Here is a 26,263-nt window from a genome sequence, read left to right on the forward strand (position 1 = left end):
TCTGTTGAATTCGATTGGCGTTGCTTCCAGATGGCCGTGCGCGGGAGTGGCTTGTAAGGCATGGATCCTTCGTTGGGACGAGGACCTGCCGACGCGGTTCACAGTGGGGCGTCTTTCGAAGCTCCCTGAAATGTAGCCATACACAGGGATTAGACATTATGATTCCTACTAAGAAGCCTGTCTTGGAGACCAAGTTTGTCATCCCTGAGAATTCAGCTATTAAACCCAAACTCAGCTGAATAAAAAACAAAAAACCTGCGTGCGCAGACAAACCTGAAAGCGAACGCACAAATCTTTATTTATTACACTTTAGCGGGAGAAAGTTGTAATGATTTGCTATTGCCCTTCCAGCCAGTACATGGGACTTTAAGGAGATTTCTTTATTCCTTGCTTAAGTCTGTTTATTATCACATTCTTATGTTCAGAGAAGAATCTGGAAAATTCAGCTATGTCGATCATAGAGGTGGACACACTTCTCAAAAACCTAAACTTACCGATATATCGAAAAGCAAGGACGTCTCCAACGCAGGTATCTGACCTGATGCAACGATTGCCACCGGCTTTGGCACTTTGAATCGATAACCAACTAACGGAGTGGAAAGGAACGCACCAACAAAAACAACTCTCTATATGAGCAGCTGTCTTAGTCTTTGGCAGCAAAATAGAGAGTCTTGTGACACCTGAGAGATCAACAAAGTTGTTATAGCATAAGTGTTTGCGGACTACTGTGCATTGCGTTAGATGCAAGAAGCATTACCCAGAGTTATAGGTATGTGTGCACAAGTTTGGGAGGGGAGGTTATAGAAAGCGAGGCCAGATGGAAACCGAATACAGTACAGAAAACCAAACAGTGATTATTGGTGTTCTGGAAAGCGAAAGGAGGACGCGAAGCTTGACAGTCACTCGCTTTCGCCAATAACTCGAAGCGGAAGCGACTAATGCAGTCCTGAGTGGGGGTTGCGGAGGAGGCGGGTGTTGTTGTCAAGGAGCGAGGAGGAGACACCTCGTCGGTCAAGAAGGAACTGGAGGGCGGAGGCTGTGAGGAAGTAGCCCGGGTGGGGCTTGGCCGAGCGAAGGGGTCCCCGCAGACTCGAGGCAGAGCGGAAGGCCCGAGCTCCCGGCTGCGGGGCTGGAGAGGAGGGCGAGGGCTGGTCGACTCCGAAGCCGCGTGAGTGAGCCTCGAAAGGGAAAGCAAGGAGCGGGCAGCGTGGGGCGGCGGCGGGGAATCCGGGGCTGGGGAGAAGCGGGCTCCCCGAGTACGTGTGAATGGGTGCAGCGGCGTGCAAGGGAAGGTGCGAGTGCGGGGTCTGCTCGGAGGGGAGGTCGGGCGAGGTGCCGGAGGGAGGTGGGGCGCTCGAGGTGCCCGGGAAAGGAAGGGGCCGGCTGGGCGTCTCTCGGCTTCATACACACATACTGTATATACAGGGTATATATGTCTATATATATAATGGTCGGCTGGGCTGGAGGCTGAACCTGGGCGAGGATCTGCGGCGAGTGGCCCAGGAATGCGGGCGGATGAGGAGCCCTGCGGAAGGGAGGGAGGAAGGAAGGAAGGAAGGAAGGAGGAGAGAGGGAGAGGCGGCTAGTGCAGGAAGCGGCGGGGAGGGAGGGAGAGAGAGGCAGAGGCGCCGCTCTCGCATCCCCGGCAGCGGAGGGACCTCGGCGGGCGAAGCTGCCCTGCCGCCCCTTCCCGGCTTCCGGGGTGCCTGCCTGCCTGCCTGGGACTGGCCTCCCTTCCAGGCCCCGCTTGGTTTGGGGAGTTAGGGATTCCTGAAGGAATGTGGCCAACTGGCTTCCTCTCCTCAGAGCTGCCCTATATTTCATGCTATATCATTGCTGCATAAGGTGTGAATCCTTTTTTTGAGCCCTTAATTCCTGAGGGTGGTTTAGAATGGAAAGGCACTTAAGGGAGAAGGTAACTTCTGTTTTGGGGCGTTCCCAGCAGAGGGTACATAAAACAAGTGAGTAGGCATTTCAGAGTAATAGCAGTAGCTGGTTTATGGAGAACAAGAGTTTTAAGGCATACTTTTATCCTTCACAGTATGCTCCACAATTGGAAGTTCACTCAGGAGTCAGTGTTGTAGGACACCTGCAAAGGCCCACACCAAAGCAGGGTCTATTGGTCTTTTTCCTCCTTGCTGTTAGTGCTTTTTTGTGTGTGACCTCTCTCAGAAAAGCCATTCGTTTAAAACACATAACTTCTTCCAAAGAATCCTGGGAACTGTGGTACATACACAGGCCAGGAGTATGGTCAAGGGCAAGGAGAGCAACTTCCACCCATTCTCTACTTCAGGGCAGTGGTACACATTAGCCCAAGAAGCAGAAGGCAAATGACTGGGCAGTGTCAGAGTGGCTGGAAGAAAAGCTAGCAAAGGATATACAGTATTGCCCAAATCTGGACCCAACACTAGGTTGAAAGCCTTTACATCTTCATAATGTTGAGAACATGATATAACTTGAATCTTTGGTAAGGTACATGAAGTAGATTGTGCAATATGGAGCTGTTCATCTTATTTCCAATAATTCAGTTCTGTCCATGCTTTCTATTCTTTTGCTATTTCCTGTTCTTCTATTCTCCCATATGGTTCCCCATTTTCCCATCTACTTGATCTTTTCTAACTCCTCCCACTTCTTTTTTCTACTCTTCACCCCATGTCTTTTGTACGTAGAGATAACTATTAACTATTATATGTAAACTTGCTCCTTCCTCCCTTGAATGCACAGCCCTATGCAGCTGCATCTGATCAAAGAGCACTCTCCCCTTATCCTCTACCCATTCAGTACATTATAAACTATTCCAGGCTGTGTTGGCTATTCTCCATCTGGTTCATAGTCCTTCTGAGGACTATATTTGCCATCAGCTTTGGTATCTCATGCAGCAGCCAAACTGTTAGTGAAATATAGAGCACAGCTTTTTCAGAACCCTTCAAAAGTTGCTTGCAGGAATCCCAGGAATCCCCAGTTTCCAGGGATGAGCAGGAAATTACAAGGCTGCCATAAGCTTGTCTTCTTGTATGACTTGAGATCTTGTTCACACATAGTACTGGCCTCTCTTGCTACCATGCACATTTATCTCCTTAAAAGTTAGGGTAGCCAGCAGGCCTATGCATCTAGCACTATCAGCTTACTTTCATATGTTAGCACCCCCACAACATTTGCCATTCCTGAGTTTTATTCCCTGCTCTTGTTTCTTAATGTAGTCATACTCTTAAGAATACTACAAATAGTACTCTATACATTTTTAACTTAGATGCATACATACTCAGTTCTGTTTCGTTTTGACGATTAGGACTGGGATCCAAAGAGCCCCTTGTGAATGTTGAAGGCAACTTTATGCATGCATAGAGGATGTAGCAATTTTCCTTTCCAGCCACAACCCTTCCATTGCATTGAGTGCCAAGCTGGAGAGTCTCCAGACTTTCAGGGAAGGTAATGGGCTGAGGGGAAAAGGGGAACTGAATAGCCTCAGAGCATTCAGCCTTTAAGACCCAGTTTAGAGAGGGAAAATGAACATCAGGAATAACTTGATGTTCCATGGCGCTGATGGTCATATCCTACTTACAGTTTTAATATATACAAAATACTTGAGCCATGAGGTCTGCCATGAGAATTGCATCAATGTTCCAACTAACCTAAATAACCTTTCTAATAACATTATTTATATTGCACAATTGCTTCTATCATACACTTCCGAGTAAGTCACAAAGTCGTAAAAGCTATTTATTCAGGAAGTGTTGTGTTTGTGACTTCTTCAGAGTAAGTCACAAAGCAATAAAAGATATTTACTCAGGAAGTGTTCTGTTTAAAGATATAGGCTGTGATGCAAATCACTATGTTCACGTGTTTCCAATCCCCCTTTGCACAGTGCATGCTACCAAAGTTGGTGCTCTTTTTCTTTCTGCACAGCAGTCGCTTGTGACTACTGAGTAACTTCTTAACAAAAATTGGGGAACTCAGGAGGGGATTAAAAGTGATGTGAAAGGGTGCATTTATAAATTAAAATTGGCAGTTATTCCCCTGCAGGTGGAAGTACTTATACTCTGGTGAGGAGCTGTTTCACTTCTGGCACCATTAATATCAATACAAAAGATAGCTCTTTAGCAACAGAATGCTTGCTAATATCACAAGCGGAATTCATTGCTGGGGATTTTAGTAATTCCAGCATTGGCTGTCTTCTAGCACTATTGCGCTGTTTCATTTTTGTTGACCAAGAAGTTGAGAGAGAGCGCCTTACATCAACATGAAAGTATGCAGTCACTTGAGACAGCTTTATAAAAGAAGTTTCCTCCCTAGGAAGAAGCCGATTTGTGGGGAATTAGTTGTTCCACTACTAACTGTATTTTGGATTGTACCTTGGGTTACGGAGACCTGTTTGCTCATTGAAGTTACTCTTACATTCAATGATCAAATCAAGTAACATACTTGCTTTTGTATAAATGCAGTCTCCAGAACTGCTTCTGTAACTTTGGGTCTTTGGGTCTTTTCTAAGGTAGGAGCAGGTATTTGGAGTTCCTTTGCTGTAGAATACATGAAAACTACCTCCAAGACAATGTTCATACCCACACATTCTTCTTTTCAAATTATCTTAGAATGTGACAACTACTAAAGTTTTGAACAACAAAGCAGAAGCAAACTACAAAATGAAGTCAAAATGAAGTCAAATTTATACTGGTTCACCTATTGTAGCTTTTCAAAAAAATATTCTGGGAAGGGTAGTTTGACAGCTGTGGAGGTTTTGATTTGTAGTGTAGATAGTAGATACTTAACTCTAGAAGGCCTTCCTAAGTAGTATTTAGGCTGTTTCAAGTGTTAAACAAGCAAAGCAATCAACATGCTGTTTCTGTGCTATCTGAAAGAGCAGCAATAACACTATTGTCCTTGTAGCATATTTAGGAAGCTGATAAAAAAGACAGGAAGAGATGTTGAGTGGTGTCTTTGTTTTCACATTTATTTACTTTTTAGTCAGTGTAAAGTAATAGGGAAATAACTTCTCTGCTGCAAAATAGTACTAGTACAAATGTTGTTGGTAGCTAATGTGTTGCAAAATTCTTGGATCCTTCAGGCTTCTGATGAGATTTAAGTGTGCAACTTCAAAAAATCTCTGCTTGTGATATTCTGCTAAATATTCCTGATGTTCTTCTTAGTTAAATTCGTATTGTTCAAGTCCCAGGCTATGTCAAATACATGCAGCAAGCGGTAGGGAACCTCCTCCAACCATTGTGAGCCATTTTGACAGATTGGTGGGTCTGCCCACCTGTCAAATCACTTGATGTCACCCATTTAAAAAAATCTGAATCATGAGAGCATAATGGAACAAAAAGTTTATTTTTAAAACGTCTAACATTCTATAGTCAACATGAATGTCTGGGGGAAGAAATGATTGATTGTGAGGAGGAATGTAAAGGTAAAAATGGAGAATGGAATCTTTTGTGTCAGGTTCAGGGGATGGGAGTGGAATAGTTTAAACTTTAAAGGAAAGAGCTGTGACAAAATGCTGTGGGCTGTGCACTACATGAAAATTAGCCAAATTTTAACTGATGTTATTTGACTCATTAAAATTGCCTGCCACCCTGGAAGTAATACGCTAGGTATGGGTGGACATTTTCAGAGGAATCTATTGCTTCTGAGGAAGATATGACATTGTTTCTGAATTATTATTACTGTGGTCATTTTGTTTGTTGCGCTGTGGTCTAAACCACTGAGCCTCTTGGGCTTGCCGATTGGAAGGTATGGGGTTCGAATCCGTATGATGGGGTGAACTCCCATTGCTCTGTCCCAGCTTCTGCCAGCCTAGCAGTTCAAAAGCACACCAGTGCAAGTAGATAAATATGTACTGCTGTGGCGGGAAGGTAAACGGCGTTTCCCTGTGCTCTGGCACTTGTCACGGTGTTCCGTTGTGCCAGAAGCAGTTTAGTCATGCTGGCCATATGACCAGGAAAGCTGTAGGTGGACAAAGGCCAGCTCCCTTGCCTGAAGGAGAGATGAGCTCCACAACCCCATAGTCGCCTTTGACTGGACTTAACCATCCAGGGATCCTTTACCTTACCTTTTTACCTTATTGTTGAAAGTTGTGATTGTGGCAACTTTTTGGGGAGGCCATAATGCTTTCTCTATGGGAAGTGCTAATGTAATTTTTTATATTCTGATTTGATTCCCTGTTGGTATTTTTCTCTCAAGAACTAGAGGACCCTAAATCAACAAAATTATATCTTCTGAAGAAGATACTAACTGAAAAAGATAGCATTGCACAAAGGAATAGCAGTTCATTTTTTAGGATTACGGCAACAAAATTCAGCTTTAAATTGTTTAGCAATTATAATTATTCATATGAGAATAAGAGGGAGTGGGGGTGTTTTTTGTTGAAGTCTTAACAGCACAGTGCTCAAAATCAAGGGGAAACACAGGGTGTTTTAAGAGCTGAAATCACTGTTGCCAGCAAGCCTCAAATTCCTAAGATAGTAAACAACTGAGGCAGAGTAACAGTAATTAATACCTTCTGACTCCAAGGTGGAAGAACAAACTTGATTTTTGTTTGTGGTAGAAATTGGGAAACATCTTTTCTGTGGGTAATTATGTCATTCTGCCTTCATACTCCATATTCTCCATTCCCTCCTAGATTCACCCTAGTAGGTTAACATAGCAATTTTGCCTCCTGTGCTTTCATTTCAACAGAAATAAAACCATTTAAAACAGTTAAATATTTTTCTTCGTCAACTGTGCTGTCTTGGACTAGACTAGAGCAAAAAAATCTAGAGGGCTCAGAATTACAGAGGCTAAAAGCGAGGAGCAAAGAATTAGGGAGTGTTAAGATGTGGATGAGGTGGGGGCTTTACAGAATGCCATTTTCTTTGTTTGGTCCCAGCTGCTGCACTTGGTATATGATATAAGAATGTGTTTTGCTTTGGGGTGAATGGGTTACACTTGTTATCTGTGTCTTGCCTGATTCCAGTTATTATAGTTATCTTTCTGATCAGGTCACCGAAAAATGGGGCTGGGCTAAACTTGGTCTTTTCTCATTCCTTCATTCCTTCATTCCTTCATTTGACTAATCAAGTAAAAGTGCAAAACTTCTTACTGACCTAGGTGCCTGGGTGAATGGACACTGCTTTTACTAAATTATACCTTTTAAGCAATCAACATATCTCCAACAGGGGCTATTTCATTATGGCTTTTCCCTATATATTCCAGTCATTGATTGATATTGAAATTTTAAATTGTGTGTTCCTTGTCCTGAGACCTGAGAATTGAGCTGAATGTAGATATAATAGGAACTGTGTTACCACATCTTTAGAGCACTTGTATCATTTGACATTTATTAGAATTCTGCTTGTAAATAATGTATTCTTTGTTACAGAGGAAATACCATTGTTTGTGTATAGTCAGAGATCAGAAAATAAGTGTTAATCATGGCTGAGCTATCGCCTGATGAAATTCAATTGAGAGCCCATCAAGTTACAGATGAGGTAATTATATTAGATTATTCTCTTTCTCTTGTGCTTGTGTAGTGGAAAGTAGACCTCATATTAAAGAAAGCTATTTAGGATGCACAAAGCCCTATCATAGTAAATGAGATTTGCTGTCCAAAATGGTTTCTGTACCACTGAGGAAAAAACCTCTCTTAATACGTCAAGCTTTTAATTTAGAAAACAAAAATACTGTTTTCAGAATATTGCTATTTGAAATGAACAATATAACCTAGTAGGATCTATTTAGGTTCAGGAATATAACATCATGCTCAGTTACATGAAACTCTGTATATAGTGTGATTACTAAATGTCTTTATAAGTCCATATGGCTGAAAATAAATCTCTTTTTTGTTTTAGTCTTTGGAAAGCACAAGGAGAATTCTTGGCCTGGCCATTGAGGTAAGGAAAAGCTTTTGCGGGAGTGAGGGATGGGGAAGAACAAATCAAATTGTTTGAGAGCAGTTCATTCCTGCAGTTCTGTTCCCAGCTGTTGCTATTTTTAAAGCATGTGGGTGCCATTATGAGGCATGTGTAGATGATGACTATGGGTGGAACAACTTTGAACTTTAAATATTTGCATTGCTGCTGTATTTAGGGTTCAAATTAAAAATAAATTAGCTGTCAGATATTTGCATCCAAATTGCTCATCTTGTGCAAGATTCTGAACATACTTTTACAAAAAATGGACTTCCTTGAGGTTTACATGGTACTGATGCAAATATTGTACTCTTCACTAGAAACACTGTAGAATGGCCTGTTGTAGTCCAGACTTGTGTCCAATTCTAGCATTAGATTTTGCTGGTTTTGTATCTCCTATCATTTTTCTTTCTTTCTTACAGTCCCAAGATACAGGAATCAAAACCCTCACCATGCTAGATGAACAAGGGGGTGAGTTGTGCATGTGTAATAATAGATAGATAGATAGATAGATAGATAGATGATAGAGTGAGTGATGGCTCTTACATTGGCTTGCTCAATACGATCTTTGTTGGTTTCAGCCTGGAATACAAAACATAGCATAAGACTGCTACTAAACTAGAAAGATGAAAACAAGCTGTTTATATCATGCTGTGATTCAACCAATTCTTCAGGAGCTGGATTAGAATAAGTTTGTTTGGTAGTATTATGGCTTGGGTTATCTAAAATATATTGTGTGCAGCATGCAGTATTTTTTTACTTCAGTTTTGAGACCTAAGGCACATGAATATTGTTTCTTTGTTTACCCGCCCTTCAACTTAAGATCCCGGGATGGGTTGCAACATTAAAACACAACATTAAAAACAGTTTAAAACAAATTACAATAATAAAAAATAAGGTGCGTTCTAAAACTATGCACCTCAAGTGTCAAAAGCCAGGGTAAATAGGTGTGTCTTCAGCATCCTCCGGAAGCTGTATAATGAAGATGCCAGATGCACCTCTGGGGAGGAAGTTCCACAGAATAGGGGCCCCCACCCCAAACCTCTGAGGGTGAAGGAACTACCAAGAGGGCCCCCTCTGCTGAACTCAGCATCCAAGAGTGTCTGTAGGGAAGAAGGCGGTCTTTCAGATATTTGGGGCCTGGGTCCACCCAGGTGTGGATACTAGTGTGATTCACTTGCATATTATTGATATTCAAAAAAGGTTTCTCTTGCAACTCCAAAGTTACTTTTTAATGCATTTCCTTGGTTCCCCCCTTTTTTAGAGAAGCATTTTGAACACAAACCATTAAAGTTCTCATCTGAAGATCAAGCCTTGCAGCTTTTAAGTTCTCTAAAATGCCTTTTTCTTTATACTTTTCTTAGAACAGTTAACCCGTATAGAAGAAGGAATGGACCAGATAAACAAAGACATGAGAGAAGCTGAGAAGAACTTGACGGAGCTCAACAAGTGTTGCGGTCTCTGTGTCTGTCCTTGCAATAGGTCAGTTAAAGGCAGGTTGATGAATTCCAAAATTCAAGGGGGAAAATTGAGGCCATTGAGAAATGCTCAGAAGATCAAGATTGGGAGTTTTTTTTTAACTGGTGTGCTTTAGACTATTTCCCCAAGTTTAAGTGGAAGTTCTAAATTTTTTAGTAGTACAAATTCCTTGAACCTGATTATGTGTAAGGGCAAAAGAAAAAGTAACAATAAACGCTTGGATAACCTATTGATGAACTATTGGATGAACTATTGAATGTTTTGCGTATATATTGCTCAGTGCCAGAATTGTTTGTTACTGTTAAAATAATACCTGGTTGGTATGGTTAAGGTACAGATTTCACACAAACACAGAGTAGGTTGACTAGAAGCAAGGAATATTTGGAAATGCTTTGAGAGGGTGGCAGGCAGGAGTATGATATACATTCTAAATACCTATTTTCTTCTTCCTTTTGCTATCACATTCTAACTCCTTTTTCCTGGAGAGTGCTTAGCTTGTTTGAGGGCTTTTGTGATAGTTCTAAATAGTCTTATTTTGACGTATGTACATTTGAGAGATCTGTATGGAATCTATTTCAGTTTGCTTAAGTAGAGGAAGAGGGACTATAACCTTCTTCTAGTAATTTTGGGATGGTCTGGCCTTAACACAAGTAGTGAATACAGCACTCACAGAATTAAGTTTCAGTACTAACCCCACTTACATGGAAGTGACCCCCATTGAATTTAGTAGGCTCTTCTTCTGAGTAGACGAGGGTTGCAGTCTTAATCGTTTTTTCCTTCTCCCTGTGTTAGGGTTAAGCTGCTTTTCCCCCCCTAAACACAAACATAATCTCAGCTGTACTTTTGAAATAGTTTGTTTGCTAACAACTATTTATCAGTTTGCTGGTCTTACTGCTCACTCTTTTCTCTTTCTCTCTCCTAACCACCCCACTTTTCCTTGCTTAATAAAATGAAGATTTAGCAGCAGAGGTTGGATTCGCTTAACTGGTCAAAGTGGACTTTAGAAAAAGGTCAATCTTATGAAGCAGCCTGTACTGTTAACCAGCTGCCTGAAGGTGATGTTCTAACTGGGTGCATATATGCATGTGCATGCTGTCTTAACATGCAAGCTATTTTGTGATGGTCCGTAGTTGTGTTTGTATCTGTGCTATGTCGCTTATAGATTGTGTTTAAACTACTTGTTCTGGCCTCATAAACCTGAAATAGTCTTCTAGGATGATACTATTGGATTTTGGATTTTGTTTTGGGAAAAAGGTGGATTGTATACAATGGGGAAAATGTTGGAGGAATATTGTGAAATAACACTAAAAGCTAACAGTGGGGGTTTTCTAGTGACCGTTAGCTCACATAAAGTTCCAAAACTGCATTTTTTTAAAAGAAATTATTTCCCATTTATCTATACCAGGGACGGGGAACCTATAGATCTTCAGATATTGTTGGACTCCAGTTCCTATCATGCTTGAGTGCTGACTGAGACTCATGGGAGTTGGGAGTCCAAGAACATCTGGAGGACCACAGATTCCCAATCCCTCATGTATACTATTCCGTGAATCATTATCTTACGTACAACTTGTTAAAAACTCTAGTGGTGATTTGAATTTGGTCATACAATATTAGAATTCTGAACTACTGATACTCTATTCATCTGTTCCAAAAATATAATGCTGGGAGATTATACATAATTTCTTCTTAAACACGCATTGTAGCCCTATATCTTAGACTGCAATTTGGTTGATTTTCTTTAACATAGCAGCCATTAGTAGCAACAATGAGGCTGAGGGGTAAGAAAACAGTTCGGATACCAAAGCAGTTCGAGATTTAAATATAACATACAAACTTTAGAAAAATAAAATGGTTGTGTTTATTTTTGTATAAGGTTGCTTCCAGTGTGAAATTATATGTCTTAAATTCACTTGCTATATGACATTTTTGGTGCACACACAAAGCTCAGTGCAAATGTAAAGAATGTGCATTTGAAAACATGAACACACATCAGGAAGTCAGGATTGGTTGGGTCTCGCTATGGCATTTTCTGTGGCAAACCTGGGGCTATTACTCTGTCATGTATGAAACAGTCCTTTCTATTACTAGTTATATTGCATATTAGGTTTGTTAAAACTTTGTATCTTTGATCTAATAATGTGCGGTCTGACTTTCCTTGTAGAACAAAGAATTTTGAGACTAGCAGAGCTTACAAGACAACATGGGGTGATGGTATAGAGAATGATCGTGTAGTGTCTAAACAGCCAGGGCGTGTTGCAAACAATCTGCAACAGAATTCGGGAGGAACAACATCTGGAGGCTACATAAAACGGTAAGATACTTCTCCTGCCCACTCCTGAATATTTATAGGACTAAATGCTTTTCTCCGCAATAGTAGTGACTGCATTTTGAAAAACTTAAGGACAAACCTTTTGACCTGGTCCACACAATCAGATCTTTGCTCCATTAGCCAAGATATACATAAGCTCCATGCAGTTGCACACAGCTGGCGTGCTCCCAATTCACTTTTCCCTTTGTGTGAGTGAGGGAAACAAGCCAAGAAGCCATAGTTAACCACAGCATCTCATTACTTTTGAAGCAGGAACTATGGTTAATGAATTCCAAACAATTCAGAATATGAAGTCATGTTTTAAAGTTGACTTATGAATCCTGGCTTGACTGGAAGCCATTAATCACCCAATTTATAACTAGAAGCTGTGGTTAACTACCATTTCTGGAATCTTTTCTACTTTGCACCAAGGGGCTTTCCATAGGTTCACAGAGCTTCTGATTTGATCATTCAAACAAGGCTATTCTGTGTAATTCATGAGATCATTCTGAGACACTTCTAGTAGATCTATAGTGTCTCTAGGTGATTATATCACTTTCTGATTCAATTTTTCAAACAAACTTGCGTAGAAACCTCCATAGCAGAAAATACTTCTGAAAACTTGGGATGCGATAACATTCGGGAGACAGGAACTTGGGATTTCTCAATGTTGGTTTCCCTTGATACTTTCAACAGGATAACAAATGATGACAGAGAAGATGAAATGGAAGAAAACCTAACTCAAGTTGGAAACATATTGGGGAACCTGAAAAATATGGCCGTGGAGATGGGCAACACAATTGATACACAAAACCAGCAGATAGATCAGATAAACATTAAGGTAAGAAACGAAGAATTCAACTATTGATGTCTTAATGTTGGTAAATCTAGTGTCCAGGTGGACAAGTTAATAAGTCTTCAAGGCCACAGTGCTAAGCTGTAGCCAGATACACTGTGTATTTTTGTTATATTTGTTGTTGTTTTAGTTTTCTACACACCACTTAAATATATTTTTATATATTGTGATAGAGAAGTGGTCTAAACAAAAACACATTCCAATTTAGCAACAGGCTATAGCCCTTTTGCACGCATAAGTCAATATCCTTGTACCCAGATGATGGGTCCTGCAGCTAGACAGGATTAAACCTGATCTCATGGCAAACTCTCCTGGTTGTGGTCCTTACCAGTGAGAGAGCCAGTGTGGTGTAGTGGTTAAGAGCGGTAGTCTCGTAATCTGGGGAGCCGGGTTCGCGTCTCCGCTCCTCCACATGCAGCTGCTGGGTGACCTTGGCTAGTCACACTTCTTTGAAGTCTCTCAGCCCCACTCACCTCACAGAATGTTTGTTGTGGGGGAGGAGGGGAAAGGAGAATGTTAGCCGCTTTGAGACTCCTTAAAGGGAGTGAAAGGCGGGATATCAAATCCAAACTCCTCTTCTTCTTCTTACATATAGAAACAGTGATTATCTCAGATACAATTCTTGTCCCACTGTTCTGGATTCTGTTGTAGCACGCGGTGTAGAAAATCATGATAAACATTATACTGGTAGGCTGAGATATAATATTCCATATGCCTTAGATTTTTAATCCCAATGTTAAGCAGCACTAAAAATAAGACAACTGAAAGCAAAGTACATTTTCGAGAAATCATGGAAAGGAACCTCTGTTCAACTCTGTGCTTGAATTGTTTTGGTTTGTTTTTTTTACCAGTTTTTACATTAATGAGATATAAATGCACAAATCAGAGGTACCATAGTTATTTAGGAACATGATATAAGACCTGGAAAACCTTGATACAGATCTCCTGAGGCATGAATACAATTAAGTGACTGTGGTTTACACAAAAGAATACAGCACTATTTCCCTGCCTTGGCTTCTCCCATGCTTCCAGTAATATGGGTGTGAGAATACTGGCCTACTTTACTTAGCTAAAGATTGCTCTTTATTATATATGTGTGCTACATATTTCCTAATAATTTGATTATATCACAATTACTGCCACTAAACAGTTAACTGAATAGGAAGGTTTAGCTGCTTTTGGAAAACACTCTGGCGTAGTTTGGGTTGGACTTCCTTGAAGCAGGGTGTGCCAAATATGGAGAGTGGTCCCAAGATTGTCTCCCATCATGGTTTTGCTGTTCTTAACATACAACAGATCATGGAGAAGGAAGTTGGCTCAGATACGTAAGGCCCAACCCCTTTAGGTCTTCATTGATGAACATGAGTGCATTGAATTTTGCTCTTCTAGAACACTTCTAGAAGCCAGCTTAAATCCTAAACTGCTGGTGTAATAGTCAGCCAGTGGCCAGTTCACCCAGGGTCCAAAGCATTTCTTCCAGTACTTTAAGCATATCTTCATTGGTAGGTGGTATTTGCTCTAAATTCTGAGTTGCAGGAGTGAAAGGCTTTTCTGCTCAAATGGCTTCAAGCACCACTTAACTACTGACTCGCCATAATATCAAACTTATTCTGAGCCAGCTCCTGAAGAAATGGTTGAATCACAGTATGATATAGTTTGCTTTCATCTTTCTAGTTTAGTAGCAGTCTTATGCTATATTTTGTATTCCAGGCTGAAACCAACAAAGATCGTATTGAGCAAGCCAATGTAAGAGCCAAAAAACTCATTGAAAATTAGCAGCCTGCTTCCAATTCTTTATCCAACTGAAGACGTCCATTTTATCCTACAAACCTCAATTTCCAAAGAAGAAAGATGGCAGGATTCAGAAGAGGGAACAAAGCAGGACATGCATCATATGGCTTCTTTTGTTGCTTGTATACAGACTCGGTTTGAGAATCCAGGAAAATAGCACAACAGAGACTTGGCTTTCTTATTCTTTTTAATATATCCTCAGGGTTTCGTTTTCTGGCTTCAAATATTTCCATGGTACCTTCTCCCCCTTTTGCAGTAAGATGTGTGAGTGTGAGGCAACTGAGCAAAGGCAGAAGAGGATGCATTCAGTGAATGTCATTACCTCACTCAATATTTCATGTCATCACTAAAATCGATGAGTAATTTTCATGAACTTTGTCTTAAAGCTGACCTTAGTTTACAAAACACCTAGATTTCATGGTCAAACCATACATGATGGGGGGGTGCATTTTATATTCTTATAATTGGAATATGTGGTTCAGCAACTACTACTTTTGAGAATGGGGCTTTTAAAAACATCATTGTTGGCAATGTATATATATATATATATATATATATATATATATATATATATGAGAGAAGTACATTTTCTGAGCCATAGCAATTCTCATTTGGATAACAAGGGGATGTGTAGTCCAGCTACACACAAAAAACCCTGTATAGTTGGACATGGGACTCTCACAAAACTTTTAGGAGTTTATCCCCCATTTTATTCCTGGGTATTTGTCATCAATCCTACTAGTTTTTGCTCTACCCAGACATACTTTCTGGTGGCTGGAGGACCTAGGAGAGGTGAAAGGGCTTACAAAGCACCTAATGATCAACTCAGGATTCCAAGCAAAACACTTCCAGGTGAAGAGCTCTGTTGCAGATTATTGTATGAGTTGCCAGAAAACATCTTTTCCTTTTCTTGGTAAATGCTGCATATTCTTTGGTTGCTGGTACTGCTGAAAAGAGATTTTGATCTGCGAAATGTTCCATCAAAAAGCAACGTTTGGAAAGTTATGCAGAGCTTAAGGTTGAGTGAAAACTATTTTGTAATGCTGTTTCCTAAATAAATTCATTCTTCCCTACACAAACTATGAATCTAGTTGTGTACCAAAAAGCCGACATCTGGCGACCAGCATCTTGAGATATTTATTCGGAGCAAAACACTTACAGGATTTCTAGAGATACATCCAAAGCAGGGCACAATCTAGTTTCCAATGAGAACAAAAGCTATGGTTGTTACAGTGACTCCGCATCTGCTGTGGCTTGATAAAACTCCGTTCTTTAAATTGTTTTGAATTGACTACAGTTGTGTGCTCACCTGGTTTTCTTCAGCAACTCATTACAAAATAGTTGTCTCGTCTTTTAGTTGGAACCATATGCGTATTCAAGCTTCAAACCTGTACTGAAATACAGCATGTGAAAGACTGAAGTCAGTATTGAAACATAGCTTTGCTGCTTCTATCTTTCTTATCATGAGACTGAACTTGTATTTATTTTACAAACTTTAAAGCTGTGGCTTGGCTGTAGGTTATGCCTGCTCTACAAATTGTGATCCCTCAAGCTTGAATGTACACCATCAACTATGCGTTGTGCCTTGCTAGGCCCTTGTGAACTAAGCCTTTTGTGTAATCCTGAAGCGGGTAGCAAAGCTTGGAGCCCATAAGGAACTGCCATTCATGGCTTCTAGACTACATTTAATTTGATGGGTTGCAAGTTGTGCAGGCCTTCTGTAGTGAGTACTTAGCATATAACCTTCAGTTCATTTCTGTTTCAGGATGAAGGTGCTTGATTTAGCTTTCTTATAGGACTGGTTCAATGAAAAATGTTACAATTCCAAGGATTCTCAAGAAACTTTTAGTTCACTCTTCTAATTAAGAGTTCACCAAACAGCATTGGAATCATTTTGTTTTCTAAAGAGATATGGACTTAGTGCTTTGTGCTGCTATATGTTTAAGCTGAGTATTTTTTATCATATGTAAAAATTATAAACTGATCATAATTTGAGGGTGGAGCGTAGTTCCCAACCCTTCCATAGAAGAAAAAAAAAGTTCATGTAGACGGTTTCTGAGTGCTTTTTCTTTCTAAAAAGACTGCCCAGTAAATAGCAGTGCCTTGTGGCGGTTGCTGCAGTAGTCTTTTAAGTCTTGCCAGACAAGAGCTTAAAACAAATTGGCTCATTGTATTGTCACTTCCCATAGATGACAAGAGGATACCTCATTTTTCTGCCACTCTGCATATTAATTCCAACTGAGCCATATTTTTTTTTATAATAAGACAAAGCTCAGTCTTCCATGTAACCTCCTGTCAACAAGGGTGAGGTGGTAATTCTAGCTCTGTAGGGTAGAAACTGCGCACATCACTGTCGGTTTGTTTACTTGTGTTAGTAATAGTGAAACATACAATCCTCAAAGCTGGAAATGGCAGTTCGCACACTAAACCTTACTAGTCTATGGAAATAAAATGGTGAACATTCAAGTGCTATAATAACTGTTACTGTTAATTTCTGATTTACCAGGCTACCATCACAGATGAAGTAAAAATGTGGCTGTCTAATGCACATGTGTTCACTAGCCTCTGTGGAAACTCTACAGCAGTGTGAAAAAGTACTTGGATGTGGATAGCATAATTTCTTGTGTTATAATTCTTAAATAGCTTTTAACTGCATAGTGCTCTACATCAAACTATACCTTATTTTCTGCTTTCTAGATTGCCCATTTTAAGCTGTAATTAAGCGAATGCCTCAGGTTTCTACTTGCTGGACTGAATAAATTATGGTTGCCTGCATTGCCTGTCTCTTTCAAAAACACATGTAATGCTAACTAGCATTGAAAATCAAACTTAGTACTACCTTGTTGCCTACTTTAGAGAGAATAAGCTACATGTGATTTTCTCATCTGAGAACTCATCAAAACAGACTTCCACTGAATGCTTTTTGCTGCTGCTGCGGCAACCGTTTCTAAATCAACCTATATTTTATGTGGCAGAAGAGGAAGTATAGATGCCTTCAAGTATTAGGAGAAACTCAAGCCTCAGATATTCTCCTTTCCATATATTTGTGTCGTAGCATAACCCCTGAAGTTTGTCAAGTTTCTGAGGAATTTCTAAGAATTTAGTGTCACACTGGCTGTGTACAATTCTTTAGTTTTGTGGGGGTGGCTTAATCTTGCCAGAACTCTCCCAAGTTGCTGTTCTCCCCAAAATGGAACAGTTGATCCATATAGTCTTTTCTAATAAAATCTTTTCTCCTGCATACTTGTTTGATCCCTACTCCTCACTAACTAGTAGAAGATAAACATGGTTGGGGAAGGGGGAGAATATACGCTTAATGTGCATAAAGGTTCTCAAATCAGGTTTACTTAGCATTGCATAATAAGGGTGAGTGGTAAGGTACCTGATAAGGTTAGCTTTAACAAATACATCTGCCCAACTTTGCACTCAAATTTTGGTACATATGATACGAGCACTCATCGTCTGATTTTGCAGTCATTTTATATCACTTTCTAGATCTTTACAACAGCTATGTGAAGTAGGTTAGCTGAGAGTTAGTGACTGACCCAAGGTAGGAAACAAAAACAATCAGTTAAGTGAGCTTAACATGTGAAACAGCACATTCTCAGAGTACTTTTGCAAGACCACTTAGGTTTTCAAATGGCAACTTCCAAGTCACACGCATCTCCCTGAAATTTAGACTCAACTGATGTGTTTTTTGTACTACATGGAACTGTATGTGCAAGAACTGGGGGTGGGAGGCAAGAGTACAGTCATACCTCGGGTTGCAAACATGATCCGTGCGGGAGGCACGTTCGCAACCCACAGCACTGCGTCTGCGCACACGCATGTTGTCATTTTGCGCTTCTGCGCATGCGTGAGCACCAAAACCTGGAAGTAACCCATTCCGGTACTTCTGGGTTTGGTGCGGTCTGCAACCCGAAAACACGTAACCCGAGGTATGACTGTATATGGGTATAGTAAAGGTAAAGGTACCCCTGCCCGTACGGGCCAGTCGTGTCCAACGCTAGGGTTGTGCGCCCATCTCCCTGTCCGGAGACACTTCCGGGTCACGTGGCCAGCGTGACGAAGCTGCTCTGGCGAGCTGGCACCAGCGCAGCACACGGAAACGCCGTTTACCTTCCCGCTATAAAGCGGTACCTATTTATCTACTTGCACTTAGGGGTGCTTTCGAACTGCTAGGTGGGCAGGAGCTGGGACCGAAAGACGGGAGCTCACCCCACCGTGGGGATTCGAACCGCCGACCATGCGATCGGCAAGTCCTAGGCACTGAGGTTTTACCCACAGCGCCACCCGCGTCCCAGTATATGGGTATAGGTATGACTTAAAGGCTGTATTCTTTACACAGCCTTTAAACTCAAACTATGAACTCCTTCCCCAGCAATTAAATCCAAGTTACAAAAAAAAAGAATATATGTTGTTCCTTCAATCACACCCAAAGCAGCCACCAGTAGCGACAGGCATGCATATTGATCTTGACAGCCACACACTATATAGAAAGATGAATTATACTGTACTGCTTTTTTTCCTAGGTATTTTATTTTAAATAGTTCATAAGGAGCAATGTATTTTACAGGAACAATTTTAGCTGTGCATATTTATTCTTTACTATTCAGATTACATGATGTGAATTTATATATTAACTGAAGTTTGTCAAAAGGTGCCAAAAAGCTTAAGACAGTTGTGGATGCAATATCTTTTTAATAAAAATATACAAGTTATTCAAGAAAGTTGCATATTTTAGGTCCTCCTGGGTGCTTTGTATAAGGCAGTAATAAGGTGATCATCCCCTTTAAGTTTGCTCCTGCCATGAACACAGAGTGCAAAGGTGTCAGCTCCCTCCTCCCTCAAATACAGTGTAGACATTATGAACCTGTATTTCATTCATTTAGCATGCTCAGGTGAACTAGAGGGCATTACACCATCAAATGGAAGACAAGCCATTCAAGGGGAGGTGAACATGAGATGAAGCTAGGACAACTATTTTTGATTAGACACATTGAGCTACTATCAGCCCAATTACTTGTGCTTTCAAATGTACATGATTTTTATTTATTTTTTAAAAATACCAGTCTCCTCTACACTATAAAACATTTAATGCAAAGAGATGACTTTGCATTCTAGAGTTAATCCTGTTACAGAACCTCAGTGTACTCCTTGGCAAATGTTCCCCTTAGTGTTATCTCCATGTACTCCGTATTTTATATAAGGCTGCCAACATCTGTAATAAAACCTCTGCAGCCCAAGTGAGTTCTACAACATTTTTCTTCTTACAACATAATGATCCCTGAAGATGGAGAATCACATAAGCAGAAGTGCCTTGTTAGCTGCAAAGGTGTAAAGCGTAACGTACAAGATAAGTTTCACCAATTCCTGGTTTCACTTTGTGGCCTTAAAAACAACATATTCAACCAGTTCAAAGTTCTCTTGCAGTTAAAGCCTTGAATTTCCTTCTCCTGAAAAGACTTAGCAGCATATAAGCTATGTGCATCACACCTCTTGTCTCTCCTTCATGAAATAAGACCGGTAGCAATCCATCAGGCAAATTTTTTCTTCGTGGCTGTGAATCTCTCCATGTACTTAAAAAAAAAAGATGATGATAAAATTAGGAGTTTGGGTGGAATAAATGCAAGATAAAGAAAGATAAATGAGAGATCCTCAAGAATGTTTCCTATCCAGCAGTTTCTTATACTGAACCAATTCAAGATCATGGGTTGTAGCCATTGTTCATCCAAAATCAGAGCAGGCCAACTGATACTAATTGACATGACTAACTTTGGTCTCTTCAGTTGGGTCTACTCAGAAAAATAACTGGTTAGCTACAAACTCCTGTTCTGCGCTGGACAAATGAATTAGAAAATTTAAAAGTAAAATAGTATTAAGTAATTGATTGAAACAACTCTCTTCAGATTCAGAGCAGAATTGTAGTATTCCTAACTGAATGTAACTGTACAATGTTACTATCTGACAGAAGTCTTGGAAGTAGGAGAGATTAGGATTCAATGAGGGACAAGACGCTAGTCAAACATTTCCCCCTGATTTCATTCATCAATGGAAGCCTTATTTTTCCCCAAGCCTATTGGTTTACAGCAGGGTGAGGGAGGGGAGAGAACAGTACAGACCTTGTCATAGCCATCCAATTCTCGAAGTTTCTTGATTTCAAAGAGATTGCCCTCTACAGCAAGCAGAGAGATCTGAGAATCGCTGAGAATACTCTGAGGAAGCATGCTTAGTTCTAAACAGTTTTCTTCCAGACGCAGGACCTTGAGGCGTGGACAGTAAGATATCTGTGAGGAGATCTGGGAGATCTATCGTGCATCAAACAGGGAAAGGGGGAAAAAGTTATTGCTCTGCCACTGCTAAGTTGGAACATTCAGGACAGATAAGAGAAATCCTATCTTCATGCAGCTCATAGTTAAAACTATGGAACTTGCTCTCACAGTAGGCAGTAATGGCCACTAACTTGGGTGACTTTAAGAGAGGATTGGACAAACTCATGGAGGATAAAGTGATCAATGGCTACTAGCCATGATTACAATGCTCAGCCTCAATAGTCAGAGGCAAGAATGCTCAAAATGCAGATACACAAAACTACTGGGAAATTGACTGGGTAGCTAGGATGGACTCACTGCAGGAACTAACACAGAGAATTACAATGAAACATTCCAACACTGAGTTTGAGTACTTAGTTATGAACATCACAGGGCCATGAATTTTGTAGTTCCCCATTTCTAAGGTATCTTTATATTATCAATGCTGAGGGGATGGGGCTTGATCTGAAAACATCTGATTGAACATGATGGCTATGTTTGTCCATCCTGGCTAGCAGCAATTCAGTGCTTTGGTGTGATCTTGTTAAAAAAAAAGTGTTACAAAAATTTCAATGCATTTTAAGACATGCATGCATAAAATTATGGTAATAGCACTGTCGTTTCAGCTTGCACAATATGCAAATCCAAGCCCTATAATACCAACCAAAAAACAACAACTCCATAACTTCAAGCAATCTATTTTCCCTATAGAACTGCCTCCAATGGGGTGAACCGTGTTGTACAAACAGCTTTGTGTTCCTCTTCCTTCTCTTTCCTGCACCATCCCCAAAAGCCTCTCTACAGAACATTGTGCGCTATGCTCTGTGTGTATGCGAAGGGGGGGAATCACCCAGGCTAGATTTCAGGTTATTTCCTCCCTCCCACTGTAGCTTCATTAAATATAGCATCCAATATTCAATCAGTCCCCCTTTAACCCTCTAAAAAGGCTTTTTGGAGGCTACAGGGGAAAAGAGGGGGAACAGAAGGTTCAGCTGCATGAGCTGTCTTCCACTTGTACAAGGTTTGAATGTAACTTCACTGGTGTATTGTTTTAATGGAATGGAATGGAATGAAGACTAGTTGAAGAAAGACATGATGTTCAAAGCATAAACGTTCTTCTCAACGTTCTTCTCAACAAATGGAAAATTGTGTTACAAAATAGAGAATAACCTAGCAGGTTTCCCATGGGGCAAACAAAACAAAAGGAATATGTTAAATTTTGCTTGCAGCTCTAAGTGAGATCCCCATTTCAGTAGAATTTTAAGTGACGCTTGTGCTTTGAGAAGCTCTTTCCTCCTGAATGATATACACCTACAAAAACTAGTTTCCAGACCTGGTTTTGATTCAAGTTTAGTTCAATGGCCTGCAAATCCCCAACTGTATCTGGCACACTCTGGATCTGATTTCTGGAGAGATCCACCACATCTAGGTGACGAAGGCTGCAGAGCTGGACAGGTACAGTTCGGAGCTTGTTTCCAGAAAGACTCAGGGTCTTCAATGCCGAAAGTTGTCCAAAGGCAGCCGGTAACTGCGTCAGCTGGTTGCCGTTCAGATGCAAAGCCTCTAATTTTTTCAGCTTGCACAGCTCTTCAGGTAGCGCAGCTAGCAAAAATATATATATAAACAAATAAAATCAAGTTGTTCAGAGGAAAGAACAATTATAGTATAAAGGTCACTGTTGTGGAATCATACAGCACCCCATTGTGTTAGGATATAGTCAACATTTTATCTTACAATACATGAAGATATATAATGGATAAGCTACAATTGCCTGAATTAGTGTGCAGGCTCTACCTTCTCTTTGGAACTCTAGCTGTTTGTGGAAAAATGAAGGAGGAGAGGTAGGGCATGGTTAAAGGCAATTTTTCAAGTTAAGTGCTTGGTTCACAAGTCACGAGCATTTCAATAAGATGAGATAATTTTTAGTATCTTAGCAACCTGGAATCGCAATGGTGACAAATCTGTATTTGCAAGCTTTACAGCATCATCTACTAAACTGCAAAGCTTTTAACCATTGTATTGAGTTATCTCTATTAAACAGAGATACTCAGAGAAAGAAAATGATGGAATTAAACTTGTGGTAATATAGGCTGCAATCCTAAATATATATTTTCCTGTCACTAAGTCCCACTGAATTTATTTCAGCAAGTTGATGAGTTATTTAAGAAGTCTTACTCAGCTTGTTGTGATTTAAAGCAAGGCTCTTCAACACAGAGAATTTCCCCATTAGTGGTGGTAGGACCTCAATCTTATTGTTCGACAAATCTATTGTTCTGAGGTTACTTGCAAGCTTCTGCAGATCTTCGGGAAACTGAAAAAGCAATTCAGAAATCATGTGAAAATTCCAGAACGACACAAACTGCATTAAGTATATGTGGGTAGATAAGATAATAAAAGGTGCAGGCAAGGAGCTTTTTAGGTTTATAAGGTTGCAAGACAGAATTACAAAACTATAAATGGTGTGAAAAGACTGGAGGGACAATTTAACTTGGGAATATCCTCCAAAATTGAGAATTAAACCACATATTACACAAAAATTTTGTAATTATTTATCACAGTATGTCATGTCCACTACGACAGGTAGCATAAGCAATGCAAAATCTTATATGCTCCCATCCTATCTCACCTGAGTAGCAATGATCTAAAGTTGTAATCCAAAACACATTTACTGGTGAATAAGCCTCACTAAACCCAATAGCTTTTATTTTTATAGCTAGGATAAGATACATTAATTAGAACCCATTCAACTGACATTTCTATGCTTCTTATCCCACTAACATATCAAAAAATGATTTAAAAAATTTAAAAACTCTTCAAAGCACAAATATTTCTCTCTGTCTCTTGCATTATGCAGTATAAAAGCATTTGTGGCACATGTTTATGATATAGGTTTTTACCTCAGAAAGGCCTTTTCCTGTCAGCTGGAATACTCCCGTTTTCTGTGCTGTCTCCAAATGCGCTTTTAAGGCACTGTTTCCCATCCTCCTGCTCTTGTATCAGATGCTAACAAATGTGTGTAGCACAAGTCCAGCTGAATCACTTTCATTCACGCCACATTAGACAACATAAGTTTATGTTCTATTAAAAGGTAAATTTATAACACTTATGATACAGGATTATCAGTCACTTTTTCCCAGCAGCGCAATCATCTTTACAAGAAAAGAAAAGCACTCGGGCCTATTTCTCAGGGGATAAGAAATCAAGCGTAAGTTGATGCGATCATCATGACATAGAGGGTGAGCTGGACAGTTAATGAAAAAGAACTATATGGAAATTTGGGCATATGCAGTACGTAGGACAAAGATTTAGACAAAGACTGCAATACTGAATGTGTTTTAAGCTGTACTGAAAACAATTTGTTTCCAGGTCTGCATGTTGATGCTCATAGTCCAAGAAGATTAAGGCTGCAATCCTACATGCACCTGTCTGGGAGTAAATCCCACTGAACTCAATGGGACGTATTTCTCAGTAGACATGCCCAGGTTTTTACTGTAATTTATTCGGCCTTGTAGAAAAAGCTCTACTAAGTAGGTTATGTAATCAGGCAGGCAGGCCCATCCAGTAACAAGCTTTATAATGTTAGAAGCCATGAGAACTTATTTATAGTCTACCCTAGGCTCAGCATATGCAAACTAGGGAATATGTCACATTCACAGGGGCTTACTTCTTGAGTATTAGATTTATTCATTGTTCTTCACAAGAAAATGTCTCAAAGCAACTTACAAATCCATTAAGAACAAGACAGAATTGACAATTGTTAAAAAAAACTAGTACACAGTAAAAAAAACAAACAGCTTGGCTCAGGTTATTGAGGAGAAATCTTAACCACAAGTTCAGTTTTGGACAACATGTTAAGTCAAACTTTGGTTTAGCTAAGCAAAAAGCGCCTGGAGTAAAGTAGCTACAAGCTCCTCTCCCAGAGCCTGTGCGCTTGCACAGTCCAGGTAAGTCATAGTTAGCTTACCCTGTCGTGTGAACGGGGCCACAAAGAAATACCAGCAGTCACATAGGATGGTGGAAAGGTACTTGCACAACAGGTTCTAGCACATATCCCTCAACCAAGCTCACAAACTATTAAACTAATGAACCAGCACAGAAAAAGATTTCTTTGTAAACAGTTTTGATATTTATTCCTGAAAATTCTAGATTATCAACTGATGAGTAACAGAGATTAATATATTCACATTCTTAAAGGATCAAAAGCATAGATGTTAGCAGAAGATACCATAAAATATTTAACCCCTCAATGGTTCCACATTTTGCTTTCTTCACTCCCAACTATTCTGCAGAATACAATACTGCAAACAAAGGCTGCAGATTTGAGCTCACATAATTGATTCAAGTTTAGGTTCCACGGCTATAGGAATCGCAAAGGCCTATGGATTTTTAACTTCCCAATGTCAACACTGTTTCTTTTCTGCACCACCCAAGTACTGGTATATGCGTATAACAAAATCCTTATTCACTCAATAACAGTATTTAAACAATGCATCTCAGTTCCCCTGAACCAGCTTTTGCCTGCTCTCCATGCCACCTCCTCACTCCTCTCAGTTGAAGCTGGGAAGAGAGGCTGTGGGTAGGTGAAGACAGTTCTGATCTAAATAAAGAGGACAAGATGAAACCCAGCTGCCCCATCTTCCTCCATCTCAGCTGGTGGAACTGAAAACAACAACACTCTGCCTAACTTTTCACCTCCACATATGGCTATCAAACAATATGCCATCTCTATCCAGCGAAGAGGCTGTATCCATCGCAGGCGATGCTCAGAGTAAGCCCACTGAAATTAATAGACATGACTAACACTAATTTCAATGGGTCTACTCCGAGTACTTGGATACAACCCAGGCGGACTATGGGTGGAGAGGGGAAAACAAAGCAGCATATTTATCTAAGATGGGCGTTGTCCAAGTTGACCTACGTTAGAGGGAAAGAGCCCAAGTTTATCTTTACTCAGAGAAGTCAGCCACACTGAACTCAATGCGACTAGGCTGCAAGCTTCAGGATACTGGCTTGGGACAGGAACCATCGCATTCAAACAGGACTTACTTCCGAGTAGAAACGCATTGTAGTGGGCTGCCCAGATGCGCTGCCACACAGTTTAGCTGAGTTTTTACTTCCCAGGTGCAGCTACTTTTAGGTAAAGATGCACAGGCTATAAACGGAGGGATCTCATCCCTGCTGCCCTAGTCCGATTTCCCTCCGAGGAAGGAGGACGGGAACCAGGGGCTTTCTCGGGAGAACGACCTAAAGAGGTGGACAAGCACCTGAGCTTGTCTTACCTGTAACTACGCTCGCCGCCGCTTCGCATCCTAGCAACAAGCACACGCAGCACCAGAAACGCCAGCCGCACTGTTTTTAATCCCCCACGGCGAATCGCAAGCCCCGGATGACAGCACAACCCCGTCGCCTAACGTGAATAATGGCGAAGCCTCTGCCCGGAATAAGCTTGAGGTGGAGGTTCTCCGGGGGTGGACATTACCCACACGGCCGGGTTCACTTCCGCCAACAATCAACATGGCGGGAAGGGCCACGACGCCCGGGTGCCGTTGGGCTCCACAGGGTATCTGGTCTCGCCGCAGCCCGGTACCCCTATAAGTAGGCGCCAGGGAGGGCTGCGTCGGGGTTGCGCCTC

The 26,263-nt window shown here is 40.7% G+C and overlaps 2 protein-coding genes across 3 annotated transcripts; one reads left to right on the top strand and one right to left on the bottom strand.

Moving 5' to 3' along the window:
- The first annotated feature begins 997 nt into the window (after nucleotides 1-997).
- Nucleotides 998-15,399, top strand: SNAP23 (synaptosome associated protein 23). The gene is made up of 8 exons (XM_079965239.1): nucleotides 998-1,168; nucleotides 7,355-7,463; nucleotides 7,824-7,865; nucleotides 8,306-8,354; nucleotides 9,248-9,365; nucleotides 11,527-11,676; nucleotides 12,370-12,514; nucleotides 14,240-15,399. Exons 2-8 carry the CDS (start codon nucleotides 7,407-7,409, stop codon nucleotides 14,303-14,305), a joined length of 627 nt encoding a protein of 208 aa, XP_079821365.1. The 5' UTR covers nucleotides 998-1,168; nucleotides 7,355-7,406; the 3' UTR covers nucleotides 14,306-15,399.
- Nucleotides 15,400-15,441: 42 nt separating this feature from the next.
- Nucleotides 15,442-26,068, bottom strand: LRRC57 (leucine rich repeat containing 57). Of its 2 annotated transcripts, XM_079965177.1 has the most exons (7): nucleotides 25,911-26,068; nucleotides 23,529-23,709; nucleotides 22,807-22,942; nucleotides 21,965-22,233; nucleotides 20,443-20,628; nucleotides 19,817-19,899; nucleotides 15,442-15,713 (listed from the first exon to the last, which is right to left on the bottom strand). In XM_079965177.1, exons 2-6 carry the CDS (start codon nucleotides 23,610-23,612, stop codon nucleotides 19,858-19,860), a joined length of 717 nt encoding a protein of 238 aa, XP_079821303.1. In that variant the 5' UTR covers nucleotides 23,613-23,709; nucleotides 25,911-26,068; the 3' UTR covers nucleotides 15,442-15,713; nucleotides 19,817-19,857. The 2 variants fall into 2 exon arrangements, with proteins under 2 accessions (XP_079821303.1, XP_079821302.1); XM_079965176.1 differs by lacking the exon at nucleotides 15,442-15,713 and having other exon boundaries at nucleotides 19,002-19,899.
- Nucleotides 26,069-26,263: the final 195 nt, after the last annotated feature.

Source organism: Podarcis cretensis, assembly GCF_951804945.1.
Source record: "Podarcis cretensis genome assembly, chromosome: 1".
In the NCBI taxonomy this organism is placed as follows: domain Eukaryota; kingdom Metazoa; phylum Chordata; class Lepidosauria; order Squamata; family Lacertidae; genus Podarcis; species Podarcis cretensis.